Below are 23,329 nucleotides of genomic sequence, written 5' to 3' on the forward strand. Positions count from 1 at the left end.
GCCATTTTGATATAAAATGTCAACCCCTTAAAGGCCCTACTAGTCTTTGTTGAAAAAAAAACATGTGTGTTCAATCAATTCTGTTGATAAGGGAGGAGACAGTGACGTATCTAGAGGGTGAACCGGGTGGGCCGTGGTCCACCCTAAGATTCGGCCCAACAAACTCATCCACAATATTTTCTTTTTTTCTGAAAGAACTTGATTGTATTTTTCAACCTCATGACTGCTTAAAAAAAGTTCGATTTGCACCGGACCATCCTACATTGACATTTGAATTCGCCACTCGGAGGAAGGGGCATATGCTCCCTCTCCATACCCATATGTGGAGGAGATATGTTCAAGCAATCATGATGAGGACATCACTCCTATGGATATACAAGAGGTTCCTCCGTTGGACATTCAAACCATTCAAGGACCAATCACAAGAGCTCGCGCGCGATAATTAAATTTAGAGGTGAGCTCGCTCCTAAGCATTTCTATTAATAATTGTGAGAATGGTTTGCTACCTAATTTTTACAATGTGATTAGGAACCAAGGAGAGGGCCAGAGAACACATGGAGAGGAGCATGGAGGTGTGGAGGAACAGCAAGGGCCGCCAAGCCACATGGAGGCCCAATACAATTTAACTTCGAGTCCACCTCGGAGTCCAGGAGCAGTCTGACGTAAATTGGACGCCCAGGCCACATCCGAAGTCCGAATTCGACGATCCACATATGGATGGAAAGCTAATTTCATGGAGCTTCTATTGGCGTTGGTTTCAGGCCCAAACTCATTCTGAGTCGTCGGGAATTGTCCGAGGAAGTTGGCATCCAGAATCTGTCCCGGTGCTGCGACATCGTAATTTGGCCTTTGGGCCGTGTATCTTCGTTGAGCCCATTAGGGGCGCGTCTAGGGGGGAGCCATGCCCCTATCCCCTATATATCAGTAGCCGCCGCCCTCATTAGGGTTCGGGTTTTGCTTTAGATCAATCTGTCTTTGAACAGTCGCCGTCTTTCGGTTTGTAGAACCCCAACTTTCGAGCTTAATCATTGATCTGCAGTTGTTACTTCAATTTGAGTGCTGAGTTTTTTTCGAGTTCTTGCTTGTGTTCTTCGTTTCGCAGGTAGGGATTAGCCTTCTCAACGAGGTCAACCAAATTGTGACTACGGTTGATAACCAGAGGAGTTGTGGTGCTAAGATTGCGGGGTTCGAGTTGCTGACTTGAAGCCGGATCGGTGTGTCGCATTCCGACCAAAACGAGTTATCCTTGACCTGACGGAAGATCGGGCATCCCCGTTCATATCAAATCACTTCATGTATCTAAGCTACTTTTCAAAATAGAAAAATTTAGAACTGCCGCACCTGTGTCTCTGAATTGACGTCATGTGCTACTTCTTCACATGTCATGTCTTTCATCTCATTCTCTTTTCCCTTTCATTAGTCAGTTGTTTAGGATAAAATTTTACTATCCTCCAATTACAATCTGCCATTAAGAGAAAACTTACCAGGGCAGGTTGTTCCTTGACAACCTTTTCTTCTTTGTATAGAAGACTACTATGCCTATCACAACAACCACGCCCACTGAAACCTAAACCTAAACGGCCATTTCCTTCTTGCGGCGGTAAGCAACTGCCTTATCATCCTCTTCAAACAACAGTTGTAACAACATACTACAATCACTGAAAGAATAACAAATATTCTAATTTTGTCTGTTGTCTACTATTTGCTCATTTAGAGAGTCCGCTGGAAGGCTAACTGTAGGGCGGCCGCTGAAGAAGGTGTGTAGTGCAAAGCGATAGCTGCACCACACTAAAGCTGCATTCCCGCCCAATATGCTCCTCGCCAGAACCGGACAGTGCCTGCGTCAGCTTTTGGAGGCAGAAGTCGCAGTCTTCATGAGCCAAGGATGGTAAGCACTGGGCGGCTACGTAGAGGTTGAGCTGAAAATCAATTGCATCAACTACCTTCTACCCTATGGCAAACAGCCGAGAAAGAGGCGATTGTCCTCTCTATCACAGCCCGCGCCAGCTCACGAACAACATTCTACTGCAGCATGGTCCCATCTGCTCTCGGAACTGTGTGGTAAGAGGCGTTGTTGGGAAAGAAACTCATCTTGTTGTTGTAGTAGCTGACGATGGACAAGTAGTGAAAGACAGACGTGCCAACTGTTGATGACCAAAATTGGCACTGGTCGAATAGACCGGTCTGATCGGTGCTTGAGAGCGGTCTAACCGGTCTGGACCATGTAGCCGGTCTGGCAACACCGACCGGTCTGACCGGTGGGTCTGACCGGTCAGACCGGTCTACCTGGAATCCAAGTACAACTAGAACTCTTTGTAGATTTAGATCTATAATAGGATTTCTTGCGGGATAAGTCCACCCCACCCTATAAATATAAAGGGTCACGACCGATTAGGGTATCCAATCGATCAAATCAATACAACTTTTATTTTTTTACTTTTCTCTTGCCCTAACTTTTCCAATCTACTATTTGCTGTTCCTCCGTCGTCTCTATGTCGATTGAGGGCGTTCTAGGTGTCTTGCCGACCCTAGAACAACCCTACATGCGCCTGCCCCGATGGGTCTTCCCGGGCTAACGTTCGTAGGCTTCATCACCGATCTGCCGGCGGCGATCGGTCTGACCGCTCCAAGGGACCGGTCTACGCAGGAGGCGCTACAGCGAGCTGCCTCTTCGCGCTGCACGTTCGAGTGCGTTCGTGTGTTGATCCTGAAAGGCGTCAACACCAACCTTGAAACACAGAGCCGCCGATTATCCTCGAAGGCTCCTCTGATGCAGCTCTTGCTGGCAGATGATGCCATTGCACGATCGCGTATATAGTAGAGGGGAGGAGGACGCCCTTCGCTGAAGAACAACTGTTGTTAACAGGGGAGGAGGGGACATGTGCCCCTAACTCACTCCCCTACGGATATCTGGAGGAGGAAAAGTTTTTCTAAGTATATAGGGTATAAAATTTTAATTTTGTGATTTTGAAGTTATGATGTCCAAATCTTTTGAAGCGATGATTTGAAAAATACTAAGAATTTAGGTATAAAGTATTCAATAAAGTATTTGAATATAATGTTGATATTCTAATTTATAAACTTGGTGTAAGAATTTGGTTATGTGATTTGAAAGATACTATACCCAAAGTTTCAAACTATAATTTAAATTTTCTTAGATTTTGTTAAAATATTAAATTTGTTGTTTGAAAGTTTAGAAAGTTATTGAAATTTTGATACAAACTTTTGCCTAGATGTGACAGGGTTAAATATCATGGGTACTCTGAAGTACAACCTTTACGGGACTTATCACAAGATTAGCCCTCCACCGCCCCGATGGCCTGGCCCAGTCAAGTGGACACAAAGCCTCGATCCGTCAAACAAGAGACGAAGTCTCGATGAACCAACAGCGGACAAGCACGGGACATCCTCCTGACCCATAGCGCCACCCGCAAGCGTAAGGACCGCATCGCCCCACTCCCGACGGGAAGGCTACGCCTCGCGCTGACCCTGAGGGCACGGTCTCGGGCTCGCCCGAACCCCCGTGGGAAGGCTTCGCCTCACCCGACCCCTCACCCGACCCCGAGGACTCGGACTCAGCCTCACCCGACTAAGGAATGTGGGACCCCCATGGTCCTGCACGCCCTACCACTAATGGCGTGGAAGACCGAACCTGCGGTCAGACCTCTGACATAGGGACATGGGCAGACACGCCCCTACGAGGCCTATGGACAGGACAAGCGGGCTAGACACACAAACATAAATTCACTAGTCAGCGGTTTGGAACATCGACAATACAACTTTACCAACAACTGAATGCCAAATGCCTTATTTTTATGAAAAGTAAATAACTTGATGGCATTGATCCCTAGCTAACTTTAAGCAATGTTAGAGCCAAGGCTCCAGTTAGGTTCACCTGAATGTTTCTCTAGGTAGGTTTCCTTAAATCAAGCACAAGCATATCACATAGCTCTTCTACTTAACCGGGAAGAAATGTCTCTTGGATATTTGATCAATCACTTAGTGAGTTGAGGAAGGAAAAAGACATCGCAACATCAACCTCCAGTGCACTACCTTAGCAGCTTTATTGAACTGGAGTCTGGAGATGAGAAATCAATGCTAGTAGGGAGCTCTGCTACATATTTCCCCAATCCCATCAGGGCTGACTGCCTCCGTTCCCTTCTTCCTCATGTCGCTGCACATCCTGATGCCGCAGGGAGTCGTCGGCGCACCCTTCTGAGCTCATCGACGTGAGTCTCCGGAGCTGCTGCAGCGACCTCATGTCCCTATCGCCAGTAGCGCTTGCGGAGGGTGACCCATCTTCGTGTGCCCTTGCATCAGGTTGTGGAACTGCCTTCTCCTTGCTCCTCTTCCTCCTTGTTACCACAGGGTATGATGCGTCCGAGCGGCCGAAAATGCAGCCAAGCAAGGTGCTGGGGCATAGCCGCACATGCAAGGGTTTATCTTGTCCCCATGGTCAGTATGGCAAAGTAGCTCATTGCGGGGAGGTCCTTCTGCAAGAAGGCCTCCATGACCGCTGGGTTGCTATTGTACACTACTACCAAAAAACATTAACTGTGATCTTTAAAAATACCCTCAGAGGCGGGCACTATTTTGAACCGTCTCGGTTAATGCCTGTGATTAACCGAGACGGTCATTTTTTATTAACCGAGACGGTTATATAAAACCACCTTGTAAAATCGATTAACAGAGGCGGGAGCCTTAAAATGTCCGTCTCGGTTAATAGACATTAACTGAGGTGGTTGTTTTAACGTAAACGTCTCGGGAAATATGTTAACCAAGGCGAGCCTTGTAAATCAACCACCTCGATTAATCAGGCCCAGCCCACTAGCCCACACAACCCATTTACGTGTGCTGACTGCCTAGTGCGGACAGTCCGGTCTTAGGGCGCGGACTGTCCGTTAGTTCGGACTTCCGAACTTTTTATGACTTCAGATGTCTGAACATTTTTTTACTTCGGACATCCAAACTTTACATGTGGACGGTCCGCCCCAGATGGTACATCCCTGGCGGATGGTCCGGCCCTGTAGAGCGGACGGTCTGCCATATATCTTTTGACCGAGACGCTATAAATCGGCGCTCCGCCCGCCTACCGCTTTCAAACTCTCTCTCTCCCCCCTCTCTCTCCTGCCCTCCCTCCCTCCCCTCCTGTGTGAGGCTGGATCCGGCGGCGGCATGGCTCCCTCATGTCCCTCCCCTCCATCCGCGGCTGCAGCAGGGCGGCGGCGAGGGTTCGGCAGCTCGACGGTGCGACGATGAGGATCTGAGCGGTCGGTGGCGCGTCCCCTCCCTTCGAGCGGAGAGATCCAGCGGTGGCGGGATGCGGCGGCATGCGAGCGGCAACGATGATGGGATGCGGCGGAGGCTGCCGATGGGTTCAGCGGATCCGTGATGGGCTCGGTGGGGTTTCCCTTTTTTTATTTTTTTTATTTGATTAACCGAGGCGGGCAGCACAACTCCTTGAAAAAAGAGGTCATTTACCGTGACCTTTGCTCCGAGATGGTTGGAGTTGCCCTTCTTAATTAATAATTTTTTACTGTCTCGAAAAATATTTATGTAGTAATAGTAGTCGCTCCGACGTAGGCTGTGTGCTCGAGAAATGTTAGGAGAGTGAGTGGGCTGGAGGACTTGACCGATGGTTGAATTTAACCCAATAGAGATCCAACTGTTGAGATTTTGAATGTGACATGGCCCAATCACAGCTTGAATTTCTGTCTAGGATTCGTTTTAAGAAGATACCACTTAGGTTCATGAACTCTCGAAATAAAATTTTAGAACCCTACTTGTTAAGTGATGCACTATAGACCCATGCCATTTCTCCGGTGCATTTTCTTGCTGATATGGCATTGCTAGGGCGACGATGATTTGTGTCTATGCTTGAGTTTTGTTTCCGGACACGGACAGAACCGTGACATGCGCTAAACAAACTAGCCCTTCTCTTAAATTATGAATATCAACGCCAAAACTCCCGCATAAAACATAACAATTGCACGTAAAAAATGGCACGTTGGTGAGAAGCACGAACAAAGGGATATGACATGCGACCTATCGCTTAACAATATCATGGTGTTAAAAATGTATTTTAGAGTTTAGTCCACTACCAAAAAAAGGTTTAATCAAACCACAAACGGCCATTTATTTTACTTGTGCTTTTATGGAAGCTTAGATTTGTTAGTTTGTACTTGTTAAGAGTATCTAACATAGATAAAAGATTGCATTATGGGCTCCATGTTGGCAAAAATTGAGGGAATCCGCTTGGTGTATGTCTTCTTTTTTCAATAAAATTGTGTAGGGTATGTTTTTTCTCTCTCTCGATAAAATATTCACTCTGTTCCAAAATGTAGGTCGTTTTGATTTTTTTAGATTCATAGTGTTTACTATGCATATATATATAATATATGTCTAGATATATAGTAAAATATATAAATCTAGAAAAGTCAAAACGATCCACATTTTGGAACGGAGGGAGTACGTTATAAGATGGAATATCAAAATGAAGGGACATGGAAATCTCAGGCCAAGACGACCAAATTACCATAATCAATGGACTAAATTGCAAAAGTACCACAACTGCCGTGCGAATGGGCGCCAAACCGCCCAAACCCTAACGCCGTCCGCATCCGTCAGTCCCCTCCATTTCAAATCCACACTCCTCCCTTTCCTCCGCCTCCTTTCTTCCCTCGCCGTCTCCGGCGAGAGCCCGGAGATGGATCTCTCCGCCAGCCCCTCCAAATCCAAGCTCAGATCCTCGCTGGCGAAGCCAATCGCCGCCTCCACCGAGCCTCAGATGGACCTCTGCACTCCGTGCAGGCCCACGCCCAAGCGGAAGTCCAAATCGGCGACCACGCCGGCGCCGGTGTCCCCGGCGAACCCATCCACCATCCGACGCTCCCGCCGCCTCCTCGAAACTCCCACGAAGGCAGCTCCAGAGGTGCCCGTGAAGGCTACGCCGACCCCCGTCGCCAGGGGCAAGCGCGCCGCGCCGTCGCCCAAAACCCCTGCCCAGCGCGAGCCCAAGCGGCAGCGGCGGCAGCCGAGAAAGAGAGCGTACTACCGGAAGGTGGTGTACGACGGCGGGGAGTTCGAGGTCGGGGACGACGTGTACGTGAAGCGTCGGGAGGATGCGGAGTCGGACGCGGAGGACCCAGAGGAGGAGTGCCGCGTGTGCTTCCGCGCCGGAGGCGGGGTGATGGTGGAATGCGACGAATGCCTCGGCGGGTTCCACCTGCGGTGCGTGCGCCCGCCGCTGCGCCGAGTGCCCGAAGGGGATTGGGCGTGCCCGTACTGCGAGGCTGAGCGCGCTGGCAAGGCAGTCGAGCGGCCCAGGCCTCCTAAGGGGAAGCGCATCGTGAGAACTGCCAAGGAGAAACTCCTCTCCAGTGATTTGTGGGCTGCGCGCATCGAGAGGTCAGTGAGGTTTTGGTTTGCCATACAGCTCTGGAAATTGGCCTAGTATTTTGTTTTCCTGGAGACATTTGTATTGACTATAGTTGGTGATACTGTGATTTGGAAATGAGGTGGTGAATTGGTGCTGTGTTTGGATAGACCGTGCAGCATTTTCCCCCTATTCATGATTTATGTGTTTTACACTGAGTGATGCATACAGTCACTTTTAGTTTTTAATGTTTTTAGTGGTAATATTGGTTTTCTGAGAGGCTTTATTGTTCTATATACTGCTGTGTGCCTGGTCCACCGCTTTTTCCTAAAGTAAAAAAGGGTTACAAATACGATCTGTCATGGTAGAAGTACCTGAATATATCTCCAGATATGCTTCTTATTCTTATTGTAATGATTCTTCTTGTTCTGTGCATTGTCTGTGGGTTTACGTAACAATGCTTTTGTCTGCAACAGTTTATGGAGGGAGCCAGATGGCACATTCCGGGCGAAGGTAAGGTGGTACATTATCCCTGAAGAGACTGCAGCAGGAAGGCAGCCACATAATTTGCGGAGAGAACTGTACCATACCAATGATCTTGGTGACATTGAGGTGATCATGCTCTTCTCTCTATGTAGTTGGCTTGTTCACAATTTTTTATGCCTGTTCATTTGTAGTTTAAAGTTCTTTATTCCTATGACTTGTGCAGATGGAAACAATCCTTAGACATTGTTCTGTAATGTGCCCCAAAGACTTCAGGGATGCCAACGATGGAGGGGATGATGTATTTTATTGTGAATATGAGTATGATATACACTGGCATAATTTTAAGCGTTTGGCTGACATTGACGATGAGCCTGAGGTAGACGCACATAAACTCAAAATTATCTTCTTAGGGGCTTGGGCACCGTTGAAATTTACCAAGTGATCGTTCTTCCTGTTCATTTCTTGTAGACAAGGGAAGATCCCAATGATGAGCCTTACATTGCTGGTAACGATTATAACAGTGATACAGATGAAGATTCAGAATATGATGAGGAGGAAGAACCTAAATCATGTTTCTCTGCCAGAAGGAATCAATCACATGAGTTGGCGGCGGTAATAGTCATTCTTTTCTCCCTTCATCTGCTATTTTATATTGTTTTATTTAAACGGAATATTTACTCAGAATTCAAGGAAGGGTAGGACATATGGCCTACAAAAAATTGGGATACGTAAAATTCCTGAGCATGTTCGGTGCCACCAAAAGACTGAGCTGGAGAAGGCGAAAGCAACCCTGTTACTGGCAACTCTTCCTAAGTCATTGCCTTGCAGGGATAAGTATGTTTTTTCATCTTGTTGGATGTTTCTTATGCTTCTTACAAAACTTCTACTCAGCTTAAGTCTCGTTTCAGAGAAATGGAGGAGATATCTACATTTGTGAAGGATGCAATTTGTAATGACCAATGTCTAGGACGCTGCCTTTATATCCATGGTGTACCTGGTACTGGCAAGGTAAGAAGCCTTTTTTTTTCCTGCTTTTATGGTTTCATCTTATCTTCTGTGGCTAAACATTAAACCTTATCTTCTGTTTTGTCTACCTACAGACAATGAGTGTACTTGCTGTTATGAGGAGGCTGAGATCTGAATTTAATTCCGGAACTCTGAATCCATATTGTTTTATAGAAATTAATGGCCTTAAATTAGCTTCTCCTGAGAATATCTACAAGGTACTTCTGCTGATTACCTAATGATAAATATGCCCTACTCAACTGTAGCTGGCAGCAACCCTCAGGAAACAATTGTAATGGGTATATTGTTGAAAATATGCAGGTTATATATGAACAGTTGAGTGGGCATAGGGTTGGGTGGAAAAAGGCTCTTCACTATTTAACAGAGCATTTTTCAGGTGTTTCGAAAATTGGAAAGCAAGCAAACCAGCCAATTATTTTACTCATTGATGAGCTTGATCTTCTTTTGACAAGAAACCAGTCGGTAATAATTCAAAACAAACCTAGTAGCTTATTTTGTTTTGTAGGTTTTATTAATGGTATTTCCATTTTCCATTTCCCCCCATTATTTGACTGTTGACTATATTTTATCAGGTTCTCTATAACATTCTTGATTGGCCCACCAAACCAAATTCCAACCTAGTTGTTATAGGTGACCATTCTTTATTTTTATCTTTGATTTTTGCCTTACCTTTTATTTACCCTTGGTTATTTTGTTAATGAACGCAGGTATAGCAAACACAATGGATCTCCCTGAAAAGTTATTGCCTCGTATATCTAGTCGGATGGGTATCCAACGACTGTGTTTTGGCCCATACAATTTTCGGCAGTTGCAGGAAATTATAACTAGTCGTCTGAAGGGTATTGATGCCTTTGAGGAACAGGCTATTGAATTTGCTTCTAGAAAGGTTTGCCCCTGCAATACCATGTTTACATATTTTTTGTCATGCCGTTTCATCCGCCACTGTTACTCTGTCCATCATTCCACCAAATCAGAGGCTAAGAGGCAGCAAGTGTGCCAGCAACACATGAAGTGATAAGTTCATGTTATGGTAGATCATAGCTGAAGCCATGATAGGTGTATGGGGCATAAAAGTCAAATAGTAGTACAAAAAAAGAGGTCATCTTGCGAAGTCTGAAAATAAATATTGAAGTGGTGCAAACAAATAATTTAAAATGGCTAGCAACTCATATACCCCACTAATTAACTTCTCTGTGAATTAAGCCATTTTCTAATGTAATTTTGGCATTGATTTTCGTTCATTTGATTATGTTTCCTTTGCATGCAGGTAGCTGCCATGTCAGGTGATGCTAGGCGAGCTTTAGAAATTTGCAGACGGGCAGCAGAGTTCGCAGACTACCGTATCAAACAGTCTGGACAGACTTCTGCAAATAAAGGTACTATGCACATATGTATGGGGATCTAGTCACCAAAAGTGTTTACATTGGATTTTTCTTTCTTTATGCTTACATAAACCTTGATCACCAATACAAATCCACCCTTCGCTACAGTTTTATGACCTCATCATTATTGTTTAGACTCAATTCTGAGTTTGTATATAGCCCATTAAACATGGATCCCCATACTTGTAGGAGATGGTGTTGTTTGCATGCGTGATATAGAAGCTGCTATTCAGGAAGTCTTTCAGGCACCACATATTCAAGTAAGTGGACAATAGTTGCCTCTTACATGAGCCAGATCAATAACCACAGTCAAACTGACATTGTTTGTAACTTTCAAGGTTCAAAAAAACATTATTAAACATCGTTTAATTGAGATTAAATGCTAAACAGAGGCCTAACGTCTACGCTTAACCTTCCTAGGCGCTAGTCAGTAGGCTAGCGCCTAGTGTTTTCTTGAACATTGGTAACTTTGCAACATTTTCATCTCGTTACAGGTGATGAAGAACTGCCCAAAGTTTGGAAAAGTTATTTTGGTTGCTATGGTCCATGAATTGTACAAAAGTGGACTAGGTGAAGTAACTTTTGATAAGGTGAGTGCATTTTGTTTTGGTGTTCTTTTATTTCCTATGTTAGTTTTTAATATTTTGGGTGCAAACAAAAATTTACCTGGTTAAGGTTAAGCCCAGGTGTCAGGCTGTATGCATGGCTGGTTCTTTAGGCCTTGGTGCCTATGCGCCACGGTCTTGTCTCGAATCCAATACTTAGGATGAAGATTCTTACCTTGTATGTTAATTTGCCAGGCCAGTTGTGTGGCACGACCCCTTCTGTGGCTGTTTCAGCCCCATGCTGTCAGCAGGGTAATAGGGTATACTGACCATAGAAGTGCCATCTATGATTGAGTTCATTTAGTGTTATCTTTGCTTTGCTGTCATTTTTTTCTCTGATGACTAAACTATTCCACCCATTCTATTATGAGAATTTGATAATTTATTCAAGCTTCAGAATCCCTTGTTGAATTGTTTAGGCAATCTCCAGTCGCCCAGTCTGCAGTTACCAATAACTTTTTTTTTCTGGTTTTCCCCTCTTTTATGTTCCCCAGCTAGTCTGCTAATCTTTAAGCTGGATGGAACTGTTGTGACTGCACAATTATGTTACTCTGATACTCACCCATGCAGTATTAGTATCTATGACCCCTTGATACCTTTCATTCAACATTCCCAAGTGAAGTTCACTCTGATACCATCACTAGCTCTACTCCAAACCCATTTCTGCACTAAGGGTAGGTTGATAACCCACTGCGGAGGGCATTCTCCCTAATAAGGCGGATACTTCCGATCCCGCTTGAACAAAATGAAAGATATTATCGATGAATAAAAGCACGTCTTGCATATTAACATCTCGGAAATATTCTGCCATAGTTAGGGCAGTTAAACCAACTCTCATACGAGCTCCCGATGGTTCATTCATTTGGCCATAGACTAGAGCTACTTTTGATTCCTCAATTTTTTTTTCTTTAATTACTCCAGATTCCTTCATTTCCATATAAAGATCATTTCCTTAACGAGTCCCCTACTCCACCAAATACGGATACGCCTCCATAAGCTTTAGCAATGTTATTGATTAATTCCATGATGAGTACTGTTTTACCTACTCCTGCCCCCCCCCCCCCCCCCCCCCAAAAAAAATAGTCCGATTTTGTGTCCACATCGATAAGGAGCTAAAAGATCGACTATAACCATACTACTGTTTTGTTCCAAGATATAGGAAAATATGTGTACACTTGATGTATCCTTGTTTCCTTGTATCAGTATATCACCATACCTGTATTGCCTTTGTCCATGTGAACTGAAGCATGAGATGAACTGTTTCATGCTTACTTTGGAAGTTTCATAGTGGCAGGATATTAACAATGCCGCTCCTTTGATGTCATTCCTGTCTGGGGACATGCACATAATGATGTTTTAGTATGCGTGCTTCTGAAGAAGAAAATCTTTTTTTTTCCTTTTCTGCAGTTAGCAACAACAGTTCTCTCCTGGTGCCACGCTAATAGAGAATTCTTGCCTGGATATGACACTCTCATGAAAATCTGGTATGCTATTGTAATGTGTAAAAGTATTTTCTGCATACAATTGACTCCGTGAGTTATGTACACATACCATCATGTATTATGTATTTAGTGATGTTGTTTGTTGCCTTTGCTTCTGTGTGCCCTTGCAAATGTAGTTGCATTGGAATGTCCTTGTTCCAATTTCCAACTTGAGTATGTTTAGCACACTGCGATGCCATTTCATTATGGTTTTCTTGTTACATGTAAAGACAATATATGGACTAGTGCATGCTTGGACGCAAACTGAAGTGAAAAGTTCAGTCTTTCGGGTTCTGCTTTTCTTGTATCCTTGTGTCTCTTGTGTGCTAATTTTTTTGTGGATCTTTTTTTTTTAAAAAAAGTTGAACCATGATTCAAGGTGGTTAAAATTGGTTCAGGTAGCTCATTTTTTTACACTTGGTGCAGTTGTTGCTCTTAGTTAGCTGGGAATTATTTGTGCACATGCTTTATTCTTCTTGGACATTATCTTCATTTGTGGCATTTTTGTCTATTGTAGCGAGATATAAACATCTAAGTTTCCATACAATTTTGAATTCTTCTAACTTTTATTTGCACTTCCTTTTATTTGATTTGGTGATCTATATCAATAAATTTTACATATTCCACTTGCAGCTGCAAGTTTGGTGAAAGCAAGATCATCCTCTGTGAAGAAGGTAGTAAGCACAAGTTGCAGAAGGTGCAGCTAAACTACCCAAGGTGAGCTCATGGAACTGCATCCAGAACTTCCAATTCAAAAACAAAAGCGAATATCGGTTTGAGCCTTTCATCTCGCATGATCTAATACTTCATTTTCTTGGTCGGCAGTGATGATGTAACCTTTGCCCTCAAGGAATCCCCCGATCTTCCTTGGTTGTCCAAGTACTTGTGAAGCTCATACTGCAGTGGTCGTATTCCTAGCATTCTATTCTGTTCTCTAGGGGAGTTAACGGCACTTGCCACTTCATCCCTCAGTAAGTTCGCGTGCCCCTATTTCTTGCACCACCAATGTTTGTTGGGTGGCCTACTGCCCTTTGTTTTGATGTCTCGGCCTTGCTAAGCTACGCCACATTTTTTGCAGAACCTTGAAGCTATACAGATACATGGAGAATCCTCTGATCTGCAATATAATGTAACCGATTATGGACGAGCTGCACCGCGCCGAAAGCGTCACAAACATTTTTCCTCCGTTGCACACCAGGATTGTAACCTGCAATGCGCGAAGCAGCTAGTACGTCTGGATTTTCGTCGCACTCAAAGTATGATGTTGTTTCCTTGGCACACTGAATCGCCTCATGTGTGGCTCCACTGCTTAGAACTATGGAATTCGTTGCTTGTAAGATCGTTTCTGCGATTCATAATTTTAAGAAAAGAACATTTGAGACATCAGGTATTTACCCTCCCTGTTGAATACAAACAATGTGATTTTCATAACTCTAGTATGGAACTGTACACTTTGTGAGACTGGCTTTACTTCCCCCACTCTTTCTGAAAACGGGTGGTAGGGGGGGGGTGTATTCCTCGCACTATGCGAGATTAGACCAACCCATCGCAGAGGTGAGCACCCCCGGCCGCCCCCGCCGTCGACCACCTCCCCGGCTCCGGCGGAGGCCGCCACCTCCGCCACCGCCCTCCACCACCATCATGCTAACCAATCTCGCCGTTGTGCCGTCGATTCACCACCGCTACAGCCTTCTCTCGCCCCCGTTGCCGGCCTCCGCCCATCGGAAGTCCTGCCCGGCCGGCCTGCCGCCGCCGCCGGGCCGCCGCTGCCCCCGGCCCTCTACTCTAAGTCCGGCAACCATGGAGCCAGCCCCAGCCCCCAGCAACCCGAAACCCTAAAGCTCCGCCGCCTCTCGCCACCACCCCGGCCGCCGGTGACCTCGCCGGCGGCCGCTCCGCCCACCTACCACCCATTCCCGCTCCCTCCCCCTTGCTCGCTGGGGCAGAGCCCCCTCCCCTGTCGCGAGGTAGAAGAACAGGGGAGGGGCGAGCGCTTCTGCGACACGGCGAAAAATCACGCGCACGATGAATAGATTCTGCGGTGAGTGGTGACCCTCCAAATTCATTTTTGGACTCGTCGCCTTCCGCCCCGAGACGGCAAGACTCCGATTATGGACGGAGGACGAACCAACCAACCAAAGATGGCGAAAACAAACGCCGCGCCTCCACGCCCCGGCCGCCGAGCCCGCGCGCTCCCGTTCCTCCACCACAGGACCACGCACCGCTTCCTCCGCCTCCTCGGCGCCACTACCACGAAAACCGCCCGCCGCCACCGCCGAACGGCCAGGCCCACCCACAATCGCAGGGTAGCGAGACCGGCGGAGCCGAAGGAGAGGGCCGTCGGGGCGGCGGAGCCCGATGGACCGCGGGACCCCGATGCCGCCGCCGACGCGGCCGTGGTGGCGGGGAAGTACTGGGCGCACCGCCACAGCCTCTTCTCCCTGTACGACCGCGGCGTGCGCATGGACGGCGAGGGCTGGTACTCCGCCACCCCGGAGGCCATCGCGGCGTCTCAGGCCGCCCGAGCCGCACCCGGCGACCTCGTCGTCGACGCGTTCGCCGGGTGCGGCGCCAACTCCATCCAGTTCGCCGCCAGGCACGCGCCGCCTCATCTCCCCCGCGCCGGCCTCCATCCATTTTCTCTTCGTGCTGCAGCAACTAACTCGGGCACCGCCGCGTCTCCTGCTGTAGGGGTTGCTTCGTGGTCGCCGTGGAGATCGACCCCCGCAAGGTGGAGCTGGCGGCGCACAACGCGAGGGTCTACGGCGTCGAGGACAGGATCCAGTTCGTCGTCGGCGACTTCTTCCGCCTCGCACCTTTCCTCAAGGTATGTCTAGTCATTCAGTAGCGCAGGGAGAATTCAGTTTTGAAAATCATGAGAGTTTGCCAAAGCTCTGAACAGCATTCGAGCTTTGAGCTTGTGATTCCTAAACCTCATATCATAATATCTGCACCATGCCATACTCTGTCACTGTAAAGAAGAATGCGCAGTAACTTCAGCTGTTAAATTGTTTCCTGATTGATAACTTGTATGGCACCAGGCTGATTTGGTGTTCCTTTCACCACCCTGGGGAGGGCCATCATACATCCATGCTCCAGTTTACACCCTTGATATGCTGAAGCCAAAAGACGGGTATGGCATTCATTGATTCTGCTTTCCTCCCTACTGAAAGAACAGCTGTAGCATCCACTGACATTTTATCCTGACAAGTTATTGGCAGCTATACAAGTGTAGCTCTGCAATTCTCTAACTATGAGTATCAAACTTTCCTCTGAGAGTTCCAAGTGAACCAGAAATTTTACGTTGGTTCCGAGTAATTGCTGACATGTTTTCACTAGTACATTAGGATGAAAACTTGACATTCAAGAGCTCATCAACACTTGGGTCTTGACATTACATCTTTGCGTGCAGGTACACAACATTCCAAGCTGCCCAGAAAATAGCTCCTAATGTCATCATGTTCCTGCCAAGGACGGTCGACATCAGCCAAGTAGAGGAGCTTTCCTGGTTGTCTTCTCCAGCATTGGATTTCGAGGTATGGTATGTTACTGCTCTTTTTTAGATTCGAGCTTTCTGTGGGGGACTAGTGTAGTGTAACTCCATGATCCTGTGAACTCTGGTCATTACAGAGTGAAGAGAACTACATACACCACAGACTAAAAGGAATCACCGCCTATTTCGGAAGAACAGCAAGACTTCCAAGCGATCATTGCTGAAATTGGGATGACGAACAACCCGCTGATTAGTTCTGTAGGATCTCTGCGCAAAAGAAAAGGGGCTATGCAGACTTTTTTTAAGTCAAAATTAGAACCGGGAGTTTTCAGCAAAATTTATGTGGAAACACCGTATCCCACACGTTGATCTGAACCTGAACCGTGCCCGCACCTGTAAAATCGCACTATATACCAACATCCACCTTCCAGTTTTGAGAAGAGGTAAATCTATAATTGATCTATAAGTGGTACAATTTACAGAAGAAAATACAGAATGAAGAGGATCCACCCCTCCATTTCATCGCTCTATCGCTGTTCCCTCCTCTCCTGGCCAAGAACTACAGAATTCTTCCCCAGAACCAAAAGAATGTCAGTCTCTGATCAGAGTGTGGAAGACCCAGGCAGAATCATGGAGTATTTACTCATCATGAGTTCCTGAAGGTATGCGTTCCCCGGTTGTATCCGTAGTAGGAGAGGTACCACCTCACGAACTTCTTCAACCCCATCTCCAGGCTCGTCGTCGGCTTGTACCCGAGCTCCTCCCGGGCCAGGCTGATGTTGGCGTGCGTGTACGGCACGTCGCCATTGCCGGGCATCTCGATCACGTTCTTCTTCGCCTTCACCCGCAGGTACCTCTCCAGGATGGACACCAGCGTGGGCACCGTCACCGGCGACGTGTTCCCGAGGTTGAAGATCCTGTACGGCGCCGGGCCGCGCTTCTTGCCGCCGGTGCCGGTGCTCCGGCCCGCCGTGTCCAGCGACGCCAGGCAGCCGCGCACGATGTCGTCGATGTAGGTGAAGTCCCGGGCGAGGTCGACGTGGTCTCTGCCCTGGTACACCGTGATGGGCTTCCCCTGGAGGATGTTCCGGGTGAAGGAGAAGTAGGCCATGTCGGGGCGGCCCCATGGCCCGTACACGGTGAAGAAGCGGAGCCCCGTGACGGAGAGGCCGTAGATGTGGTTGTACGTGTGGGTGATCTCCTCGCCGGCCTTCTTGGTGGCGGCGTAGAGCGACGCCGGCTGGTCGGTGCGGTGCGCCTCCGAGAAGGGGACGCGGTCGTTGAGGCCGTAGACGGAGGAGGAGGACGCCCAGACGATGGCCGGCTGCGGGTCGGCGTCCTTGCAGGCCTCGAGGAGGGAGACGAGCCCCGCGACGTTGGAGTGCACGTACGACGCCGGGTTCTCCATGGCGTAGCGCACCCCGGCCTGCGCGGCGAGGTGGAGCACGTGGGTGAAGGGCACGACGTCGAAGAGCTTCGCCAGGAGGCGGCCGTCGTTGATGTCGCCCTCGACGACGAAGACGCCGTGGGAGCCCAGCAGCGCGCGGCGGGCCTTCTTGAGCGACGGGTCGTAGTAGGAGTTGAAGTTGTCGATGCCGACGACGCCGTCGCCGCGCCTGCGCAGGGCCAGCGCGCAGTGCGTGCCCACGAACCCGGCCGCGCCCGTCACCAGCACGGACAGCCCGGCGCCCTCGGCGGACCCCGGCGGCCGCCGCGGCGACGCCGACGCCCGGATCTGCCGCTCCCAGTGCAGGCCGCCCCACGACGCGGCGAAGTAGCGCGACGAGGTGTCCACGAAGGAGTGGACGCTCAGGTACGTGGCCGTCATGGCCACCAGGAAGAGCGCCCACAGGAACATGGTCCCCGTGGACGCGAAGCAGCGGTGGACGTGCCGGCTCATCGCCCCCGCCCGCTCCACCTTCACCTTCCCCGGCGTCGACGGGTACAGGTCCTCCTCCAGCACCCGCATCCTCCTCGCATGCGACCGGGCAGCGCGGCTCCTCCACCGGCCGCCGCCGACCGGACCTCCTGCTCCCTCTCGATCTCTCTCGCTCTCTCTCTTCCTTCCTCGCGCCAAGATATCAAACCTCTGATTCGACGACGCGCGTCTCCTCTATGTAACCACGCCCCTCCTCGATCGCGCTCCCTCTTGCGGAACTTGCTCGGAAATGGCGGTGCCGGCGCGCGCTAAGGAGGGGACGAGAGAGAAGGGGAGGTGTCATAAATAGCCATTGGAGTACGTCGTGCTGTGCATGCTTCCAGGGCTCGGCGATGTTGATGGAGGTCCCTGTAATTTAGCCCCGTTTATTTTTAGCCACTGGAGGTTGAAGACACGGAGCGAGGGTTCGCCTCCTCTTCTATGCTCGGTCGCCGTGGAGGAAGCGTCCTTCCCACCTCCCGGTAATGGCGGTTGACGGGAACTCGAGCAGGCTTACTTGAAATTGAAAGTGGCGTGGTCATGGGGCCCGCTAGAGCTTCTGCCTCGTCTCGTTCTCTACCCATTCACAGGGCTTGTACACTTCAAAAATTGTCAAAAGTTCATAAATTATATATCGCATGCATATATCTTCATAAATATCTGCAAAAAGTCACAAAAAAAGGATAGATGCAAACAGTCAAAAGGGAGTTAATATAAAAAGAACATCCCCCCTAATAAGCTACACTACATATACACACACTATAGTGCACAGATTACTACCATTCAAATAAATGGAAAAAAACAAACTTTAGCTCCCTTAGTTTGTCACTTGATACTCTTACGTGTCCAATGCAAGGTCACGGTCATGACTCATGACGCCAGTTTTCCCTTGCAAGGCCCAGCAGCAACGTAACAGAAACCAAAGCGCGCACGATTCTTGCATCCTCGTAACATCATTGCTGCCGCCATTCCCGAGCCTTTTCAGCCCTGTTGCTGCTGCTGCTGTGTGTATGTGCTGCCGTCATTTCCCCAGAGCAAGCCATTGGTCATGACATGTATGCTAAGGGTCTCCAACTGCCTACCACTAGGTGGCCCTCCCTTTTGTTGATGAGCAGGCACCTGGCATTTCTTCTCATGTGCTTTTCTGTTGGTAGTTTTGTGACACTGAACTGAGGAAAACGTGCGTGGTGGCAGTTCCTGTGGTGGACCAGGATCGTCCCTGCATCCATGTTAGCCTAGCCTCTGGCTCTGGCCAAGGCCAACTAACTGACATTGCCAATCATGGCGGGGGGTCTGCACATGGTCTGGTAGGCGTGCGAACAGGTCCGGAAGGTTCAGGGATTTTGGTGAAGATTCTACCGATTTGGATGGCCAGCCGAGAGTGGCAGCATGCGAACAGATCCACGAGGTTCAGCGGCAGGTAGGAGACAGGCCAAACTGGGCGTGTTTCCCCTCCTTGTGAAGCTCCCAAACGAAAGAGTAGAAAAAATTCTGAAAAAGGAGAGAGATGCAGTTTCTATGCGCACGGGGTTGTATGGGCTTGGCGGGCTGTCTGTCGCAGGAGGAGGCCAATAGTTAATTGTTTATCCCGCCGGGCCGAACAAAATCTAGCTATGGGCCACACAATGGGCCTTCTCGACAATGAAAGTCACGGCCCACGTGTGGCGGCGGGCTACGGCTGAGCCCACCGCCAGCCCGGCAAACCTATCTAGCTTCGAGCAACCCGTTTCTTACAGGGCTCCCTCTTGCACTACTGCAATGTGCCGGCAAGAAGGCAAGCTCGGCGGGGTGGGAGCCATATGAAGAGGTGTGCGGTGGACGGAACGGCTCGGTAGCGTTATCGCCATCGGCCGCAGGTGGTGGTCGAGGCTGGCGACGGCCGAGGAGGTTAGGATTTCGGGTTTTTGAGGCTCCAATGGCCATCGACCTTAGAGGGGAAGGTCGGTGGTGGAGGCAGGGCGGCGGAGCTGAGGCGGTACGGTAGCGTAGCCAGCTGCCCGAAGCCTGACAATGGGCAGTGGCAGGGGCAAGGAGAGGGGGGATGGAAGATGGAGGAACGTGGTGGATGGGTGGTGGGTGGGCGAGGCAGGAGCCACCGGCCAGGGTGGAGAATGATGGGATGAGAGGCTAGGAAAAAGAAGCTGAAGAGGAAGAAAGAGATGGTCATAAGCTAAAATTTAGAGCTCAAAACATAGCTCCTATATAGCTTCCACAAGCCAAATAGGAGCCCTTAGCATCGGTGGAGGATCTAGCAACTGTCTTGTGCTTTTTGTAACTCCAAAAGATAGTTCCTTCCTGGAGGAGAGAAAAGATGGTGGCATAGACTACAGAGACAGCGCAACGCGTGGCGGCGGCGCGATGGGCTATCAGAACCCGTCGCCAGCGGTAATGAAGCGGCCCCTAGAGCGGCACAAAAAAAAGGGCATGGCCAAAGCCAGTGGCACAGCTAGGGAGTGCTGGGGACTCCAGCTCCCCTACCCCATGCAGCCCATGGTCCATAGAACCTCCTCCAATGCGTCCCATCTACAATTTTCGACTACGAATGAAGAAGTGGAAGAAGAAAAGGAGGAAGAGGAAGAAGAAAAAAGAAAGAAGGGAGAAAGACGAGGAGGAAAATAAACTCCCATAATGCCGTGTTTGGTAAAAATTCCCGCAAAAACACGAACGCACGCATGGAGTACTAAACGAAGTTTATTTGCGAAATTTTTTCATGGATGGGTGTAACTTTTCGAAACGAATCTAACGAGCCAAGTTACACCATAATTGGCTACAGTGATGCTACAGTAACCACCCCCAAATCATCCTCTAATCATACGGTCAAAGACCTCATTAACTACAGTACCATGATTATGAAGATTGTTTCATAATTAGACTTCATCTAATATCTCTAATTAGTTATCAAAGAGCCAAAAAGTTTACATGAAAATTCTCTCAGGGCCTAACCAAACACGGCCTAAATTTCCATTCTACCACTGGCGGGTCACTGCATTCTGCTAGCATCAGCAGCACTCCAGCTTAGCCGGCGATCTGGAGGGCCAGGCCAATGACGCCCCCAACAGTTCGTCTTCTGGTACGAGCACGACCGGTGTCTCTTGTGCCCGATCACTGCTTGGCATAGTGCTCCATTCTGAACAGCTTTACAGGAGGGGACGGACTGACTAACGGACAACCGAGCCTGAGGCTGACCACACCGGAGGGAGCAAGAGCAAATTTCATCCCTCCTCGTTTCCCACGCCCTCTCTGTCTACAGTGCCAAACAATGCATCTATAGTGCCAAACAATATATTTGCTCCTTCATTCCCTCCTTCCACTGTGGACGGTCTGACTGCAGCCACGCACAATCATCAGGAGTTCAGGACACGCAGCTGCGAGTTCTGCCTGCAGGCTGCGGCTACTTTCTGCATTCTGGCTGCAGGCTTCCACTAACAGCAGGTCCTTGGATCCCAAACCCTCTGACCATCAGGCCCGCCACCGCTCTGCCACTCTGTTCCTCCCCTCTTGCATCACCGTCGGCGTGACGGTGTCCGTCACCAACCCTCCCCCAAACAAAGTCCGCGAGAGCACCCACTAGCACTCCACCACCGCCGTCCCGGTCTCGTCCCCCATAAAGCACGCCACGTTCTTCTCCTCGTCCACCGCCGCCGCCGCCGTTGTTGCCGCGGCGACGGGGTTGGCAATTGCAGCGGCCGCGGGAATGGACGCAGCTCCTGCGCCTCCACCGCCGGATGCCGGTCCGTCGGCGGCGAGCACCGTCGAGCGGAAGCTGAGCCCGGGGGTGGTGCTCCTCGTCGCGATCCTCGCGATGGTCTTCTTCATCATCGGCCTGCTCAACCTGCTGGTGCAGAACCTCCTGCGCCTGCGGCGGGCGCGCCGGCGCCGGCGCCGGGTCGGCGACGCGGCGGCGGTCGGCGACGGCAGCCCCACGGCGTTCCAGGGCCAGCTGCAGCAGCTGTTCCACCTCCACGACGCGGGCGTCGACCAGGCCTTCATCGACGCGCTGCCCGTCTTCGCCTACGGCGCCGTCGCCGCCCGCCGCGAGGGCAAGGACCCGTTCGACTGCGCGGTCTGCCTCTGCGAGTTCGCCGCGGACGACAAGCTCCGGCTGCTGCCGACGTGCGGGCACGCGTTCCACGTGCCCTGCATCGACGCCTGGCTGCTGGCGCACTCCACGTGCCCGCTCTGCCGGGGCAGCATCCTCGCCGACGCCGAGTACTCGCCGGGAGGCAGCCCGGCACTCCTCGTGCCCGAGTCCGAGGACCTTCACGAGACGGTCTCCAGAGGCGGCGGCGATCCGGGAGATCGAGACAGCGAGGATGCACCGAAAGATGCAGAGGAGATCGTCGAGGTGAAGCTTGGCAAGCTAAGGTGCGTGGACGGCAATGTCAGTGCCAGGGACCTCGCCGTCGATGGCACAGGAAGTAGCAATGGCACAGGCAGGGGAAGTCTCGGACAGAGGAGGTGCCTGTCCATGGGATCCTACGAGTACGTCATGGACGAGCACGCCGCGCTTCGCGTCGCCCTCAAGGCGACGCCCAAGAGGGGGCCCGCGAGCTCGAGGTCGCGCCGGCGCCACGCGCTGTCGGCGTCCGACTTCGGGGGCTCCAAGAAGGGTGGCTGGGAGGCGGCGGTGACGGGGGCCGCCGCCGGGCGCTGCGGCGACGGCACTGCGAGCCTGAACAGGGATAGCTTCTCCACGTCCAAGATCTGGATGGTGCCAGCCGCCAGGAGAGAGGAAGACGGCCGCCGGACAGCTGAATCGGCCGGGGAGAGGCGCGCGGCGTCGTTCCGGTGGCCGGCCATGGCTGCCGGCTGCAAGAAGCACCGCGTGGGCGGTGGCGCGGCCGAGGCGAACTGTGACGTGGAGGCGGCGGGAGGCCGCGGCGACAATGGCGCGCCAGATCCCGCGGAGGACCGGCCGTCGCTGGCGAGGGCGGCAATGCTCTGGGTTGCCGGCGGGAGGCAGGGAAGCCATTCGTGATCTGCATTTGGTTGGCACGTTGGTTGAACACACACACAGGATTGTCTTTTTCTCGTTTGATTTCTTCTCTCGTTTTGTTTTGATTTGTTTCTTAGATTTATTATAGTGATTGCAAAGCAAGCAAGAAACTGTAAAGAGGAAAATGTGTCGCAGGAATTGCATTCGTTTGATTTTGCCAGCTACAAACTGATGGGTTTGCTTTAGAAGTTCAGCAGAGTTATCTGCGTTTTGCTTTACAAGTTCTTCGTTGTTTTGCTTTAGAAGTTCAGCGGATCTGGAGGAACTTGGAAGCCACTCATGAGGAAAAGAACCATTTTTTGTTTTGATTTGTCAGGTAGATAGTGATGGATTTGAAAACAAAAATTGCAAACCTCGTTCTCTGAAGCTTCATGTACCCTGATGGAAATAATCGAATCAAGAAAGGTTTTTCTTACTGACCATATAGGAGACATATTAGTTGAGAATTTGTCTGATCATCTTGTTCTGTTTCAGCTGAACTCCCAAGTCTCACTCTATTAAACTCTTTCAGAAACTGGTGAATGCAGACAAACAAAGAGCAGGCCTGCCTCATATGATAAATGACAC

The 23,329-nt window shown here is 49.9% G+C and overlaps 4 protein-coding genes and 1 non-coding gene across 5 annotated transcripts; 4 read left to right on the top strand and 1 right to left on the bottom strand.

Annotated features, from left to right (window-relative positions):
* Window positions 1-6,618: 6,618 nt before the first annotated feature.
* Window positions 6,619-13,817, top strand: LOC120670045 (origin of replication complex subunit 1-like). The gene is made up of 17 exons (XM_039950023.1): window positions 6,619-7,407; window positions 7,852-7,987; window positions 8,085-8,237; window positions 8,330-8,473; window positions 8,544-8,695; window positions 8,770-8,869; window positions 8,962-9,084; window positions 9,188-9,349; window positions 9,460-9,517; window positions 9,595-9,773; window positions 10,155-10,263; window positions 10,459-10,529; window positions 10,764-10,859; window positions 12,282-12,358; window positions 12,989-13,072; window positions 13,181-13,326; window positions 13,434-13,817. Exons 1-16 carry the CDS (start codon window positions 6,707-6,709, stop codon window positions 13,242-13,244), a joined length of 2,409 nt encoding a protein of 802 aa, XP_039805957.1. The 5' UTR covers window positions 6,619-6,706; the 3' UTR covers window positions 13,245-13,326; window positions 13,434-13,817.
* LOC120671719 lies at window positions 8,145-8,222 on the top strand. Its single transcript, XR_005673810.1, has one exon. It is a non-coding gene; the product is annotated as a small nucleolar RNA snoR28 (small nucleolar RNA).
* A 527-nt stretch (window positions 13,818-14,344) lies between the features above and the next one.
* Window positions 14,345-16,172, top strand: LOC120668904 (trimethylguanosine synthase-like). The gene is made up of 5 exons (XM_039948708.1): window positions 14,345-14,951; window positions 15,047-15,182; window positions 15,397-15,488; window positions 15,768-15,891; window positions 15,986-16,172. Exons 1-5 carry the CDS (start codon window positions 14,467-14,469, stop codon window positions 16,070-16,072), a joined length of 924 nt encoding a protein of 307 aa, XP_039804642.1. The 5' UTR covers window positions 14,345-14,466; the 3' UTR covers window positions 16,073-16,172.
* Window positions 16,173-16,296: 124 nt separating this feature from the next.
* Window positions 16,297-18,132, bottom strand: LOC120668903 (UDP-glucuronate 4-epimerase 1-like). The gene has a single exon (XM_039948707.1). It carries the CDS (start codon window positions 17,815-17,817, stop codon window positions 16,495-16,497), a length of 1,323 nt encoding a protein of 440 aa, XP_039804641.1. The 5' UTR covers window positions 17,818-18,132; the 3' UTR covers window positions 16,297-16,494.
* Window positions 18,133-21,418: 3,286 nt separating this feature from the next.
* Window positions 21,419-22,969, top strand: LOC120670769 (RING-H2 finger protein ATL13-like). The gene has a single exon (XM_039950914.1). It carries the CDS (start codon window positions 21,461-21,463, stop codon window positions 22,742-22,744), a length of 1,284 nt encoding a protein of 427 aa, XP_039806848.1. The 5' UTR covers window positions 21,419-21,460; the 3' UTR covers window positions 22,745-22,969.
* The last annotated feature ends 360 nt before the right edge of the window (window positions 22,970-23,329 follow it).

This window comes from Panicum virgatum, chromosome 4N, assembly GCF_016808335.1.
Source record: "Panicum virgatum strain AP13 chromosome 4N, P.virgatum_v5, whole genome shotgun sequence".
NCBI lineage: Eukaryota > Viridiplantae > Streptophyta > Magnoliopsida > Poales > Poaceae > Panicum > Panicum virgatum.